This window comes from Camelina sativa, chromosome 5 (assembly GCF_030686135.1).
Source record: "Camelina sativa cultivar CO46 ecotype springtype chromosome 5, ASM3068613v1".
NCBI lineage: Eukaryota > Viridiplantae > Streptophyta > Magnoliopsida > Brassicales > Brassicaceae > Camelina > Camelina sativa.
In genome coordinates this window covers 22,850,229-22,853,836 of record NC_141884.1, presented here as the reverse complement: position 1 = coordinate 22,853,836, position 3,608 = coordinate 22,850,229, and the positions used below count along the sequence as shown (strand labels likewise).

The following is a 3,608-nucleotide window of genomic DNA, read 5'->3' as shown; positions in this document are numbered from 1 at the left end:
CTCTCAAACTGGATCTCCAAAACCTAATTCCAATGTTAGCCTCATCTTTGGGTTCTCCACAGACAGCTAGAACTTGATCAATTGTAAGCTTCATTCTCCTCTTTATTGACATTATTGATTCTTCATGTCTGAAACTCACATTAATTTTGATTATTTAAGAAACTACAAGAAAGATATTTTTTATTGTTTTGACTTTTAGTTTTATATTTCTTAGGTTTATTTGTATTATTGTTTTGATATTTACTTCTTTTAGATATATATCTTTAAAGAGAAACATATGCCAATTAATTTATGTGTATTCATCAAGATGTTAAGCGATTACAAATATATATACATATATAGCTAGTGAACTGAATGTAATGTTGTGTGTTGTTGTTGCGGAGCTGTTAAGACTGAGACGATAAACAGATGGTTATCTGTATCTCTTGTATTAATTATTTTGTAGCTAGTGAACCGAATGTAATTAACCAAACTCCAATAATCTTTCTTGTAGTTTCATTTATTGAATAAGAAATAACACTGTTTGTTATCCATATATGTTCTGAAATGGATTATCTTTGAAACGCTGTAGATGGATTCTTAAAAAAATCTAGACGCCAATGATGAGACCACACACGGACAGGAAGATAGGTGTAAGACTCCTCTTCCGAATGATAAAAGTAAAGGGAAGAGGAAAGAAGCTCCACGAGGTGATGATGATGTCTGGAAGCATTTCACGAGACAAGTGAAGGATCCGAATATGTGTGATTGTCACTATTGCAAGAAGTCCTCTGTATGTCCAACTAAACAGGGGACTTCAAACTTGAAGAAGCATTTGGAGATATGCAAGCCGTACAAGCCATGGGCTGCGCGTCAGAAACAAACTGTTATTAGTCGGGAGGGAAAGTTGCAAGATGGAAGACTAACAGAGAGTGTCTTCAGAGAGGCTTCAATTGAAATGCTTGTTTTGGCAGAATTGCCACTTGCCTTTATTAAGTGTCTGACATGGAAACACTTTTGCAACAAGTCTAATTTATTCCAGCCTCATTCAAGAAGAACAGCTAGTAGAGATATAATTCAGATGTATCTGGACAGGAAAGCATCTTTGAAGGATTGGCTATCTTCTCAGCAGAATATAGTGTCTCTTACTCCTAACATATGGACTACTAATGTTACACGAGCTAGTTACATGGTGATCACTGTGCATTTTGTGGATGCAGAATGGCGCTTAAGGAAGTTGATTCTTAGATTTAAGTATATCACAGATCTCAAGAGCAACACGATATTAAAGGTTTTACTTGAATGTCTCACTGATTGGGGCATAGAGAAGTTATTCACCATCACAGTTGACAATGCAACTGCCAAGGATACTGGATTAAAGAATTTTTGTTGAAGAGTTTAAGTTATTGAGGCATGATTCTTTAGTGTTAGATGGGACTTACTTGCACATGAGGTGTTTTGCTCATATCATCAACTTGATTGTCATGGATGGGTTTTCTGAAGTGGGTGATAATGAGGCAGCTGTTCGCAATGGAGTGAAATATGTGAGGTCTTTGGGTCCGAGATGTGACTCATTTGAGCAAAAGTTTGTGTTAGGGAAGATGACTAGGGAGAGTTTGCCTATGGATATGAAGACAAGGTAGAATTCTACATACTTGATGTTAACAAGAGCCATGAAGTTTAAGTTGGCTTTCCAGAAGATGGAGGATGAATACAAGTTATATAATGACTACTTCATGGAAACAGAAAATTGGGTGAAACGGAAAGGACAAACTTCTTACACGGATTGGAAGGCAAAAGAGAGGTTAGTGAAGTTTCTTGGCTTGTTCAATACTGCTACTTTGGTTGTCTCAGCTTCCACTAAGACTTGTTAGTACAAGTCTTATATATGGTGAAATTGTCACTATAGAGAAGAATCTCACGACTTTGAGCAATAGTTATGACAGAGAACTAAGCAAAATGTCCACTGAAGTATTGGGAAGGGGTCAAGAATATTAACAAGATGTTGATTGTTGCTATTGTGTTTGACCCTAGACAGAAAATTCAGTTTGCTAAGATGTGCTTTGATAAACTCTATGGAAAAGATAGTCAAGAAGCCAAGGATATGTACATATTTGTTCATGATGTCATGAAGGATATGTTCAAGTAGTATAGTGTCAGCCACAAAGGATCAAACACACAATCATCTCAATCAATTCCATCTTCTTACAACAAAAATAAAATGTCATCGCTTGGATTTGAACCTAGGGATGCACAGTCAATCCAACTAGCATCTTATCCACTAGGACATATTGACTTATACAGTTTTCATGAACAACAATAAAATATATTACTTCCATCTCTCTTCTTCTTCAGTTAGACATGAAAGCACAAATCTGAGTATGAGAGGACGTTTTATTCTTGATGAAGGAATGAAAACCTCTTTACCTTTGCATACTTCTTCCATGGCGGAAACTGAAGTATCAATCCCCTTCACAAAATTAGAGTTTCTATTTCTGCAGATCTGAAATTTTGTAAAATTAGAGTTTCTAGTTATGTAATCTTCTATACAAGAATCGATTCATTTTTTTTCAAATAATGTTGATACTCTTCGATCTATACTTTTTGATTTTAGATTTTGAAGTCCAGATTCTCGTTTTCATGTCTAATTGAAGAAGAAGAGAGACGTAAGATAACATATTGCATTTTTGTTCATAAGGGCCATAGAAATCGGTATGTCTCAATGGTTATGATGGTTGCTTGTGTGACTCTGCTTCCCCAAGTTGGCGTCTGACTCCGTGCCGTTAAACAGTCAACTAACACCGTTTATTAAGATGTTGAAATTGGCTAAATTTATAAAGTATAGGTAGGAAATTTGAATTATTTATCAGGTCAGATTGATAAATGCATGGAGTCATATATTGGATATGAAAAAACGTTCTACAAATAGTTTGGATTGATTTTGGCCGTTTTCCCCTACAGGAACTCCTAAAACTCATTCTTGAATAGAATGGGATGTTTCTTGTTTCATCCATTGCTCAGTGAACATCAACACCTCCACCATGTAATGAGTTAAACAACTCCTATACGGCTCAATGATTCGACCACTAGGCTGAAAGCACTTTCAGAGGCAACAGAGGACACTTGCATTGCAAGAACTTTCTTTGCAATTTAAGATAAAACATGAAACTTCTGACTATTAATTCTCTACCAAGATATGAAGATTAATGAAAAATATTTCCTTGTAAACTCACAGTGCTGATATTGAACTACTAGATAGTCAGAAAGGTAAGTTTTAAATTTATGTTTAAGTGTGTAACACCAGTTTGACCTTTTCAGTTGTAACGTGTACATTTGTTGTTGCTTGTTTTCAGAGTTTCAAAAATGAAAACAACAAGGACTAGAAGACTCATTAGAAATTCATCTCTGTCATAAATTTGTTCTTTCAAATGAGTTTTAGTTTTAAAACTGTTTGCTTTGATGTAACAGGTCATGATCTATGGATAATCTGTTAAATGCTGCCATGCTGGGATGATTCTTTTTTCTTTGTTTCTTTTACTAGACAAAAATTATATTAGTTTCATTTGTTTAGGAATTTTAAGTAATGCTTTTCTTTGTTGGGATGCTTATTTTGCTAGACATTTTACGTG

At 35.0% G+C, this 3,608-nt stretch overlaps 1 protein-coding gene across 1 annotated transcript; it reads left to right on the top strand.

Moving 5' to 3' along the window:
• Positions 1-408: 408 nt before the first annotated feature.
• Positions 409-1,372, top strand: LOC147944207 (zinc finger BED domain-containing protein RICESLEEPER 4-like). Its single transcript, XM_087512498.1, has 2 exons — positions 409-418; positions 594-1,372. The coding sequence occupies exons 1-2, from the start codon at positions 409-411 to the stop codon at positions 1,370-1,372; spliced, it is 789 nt and encodes a 262-aa protein (XP_087368624.1).
• The last annotated feature ends 2,236 nt before the right edge of the window (positions 1,373-3,608 follow it).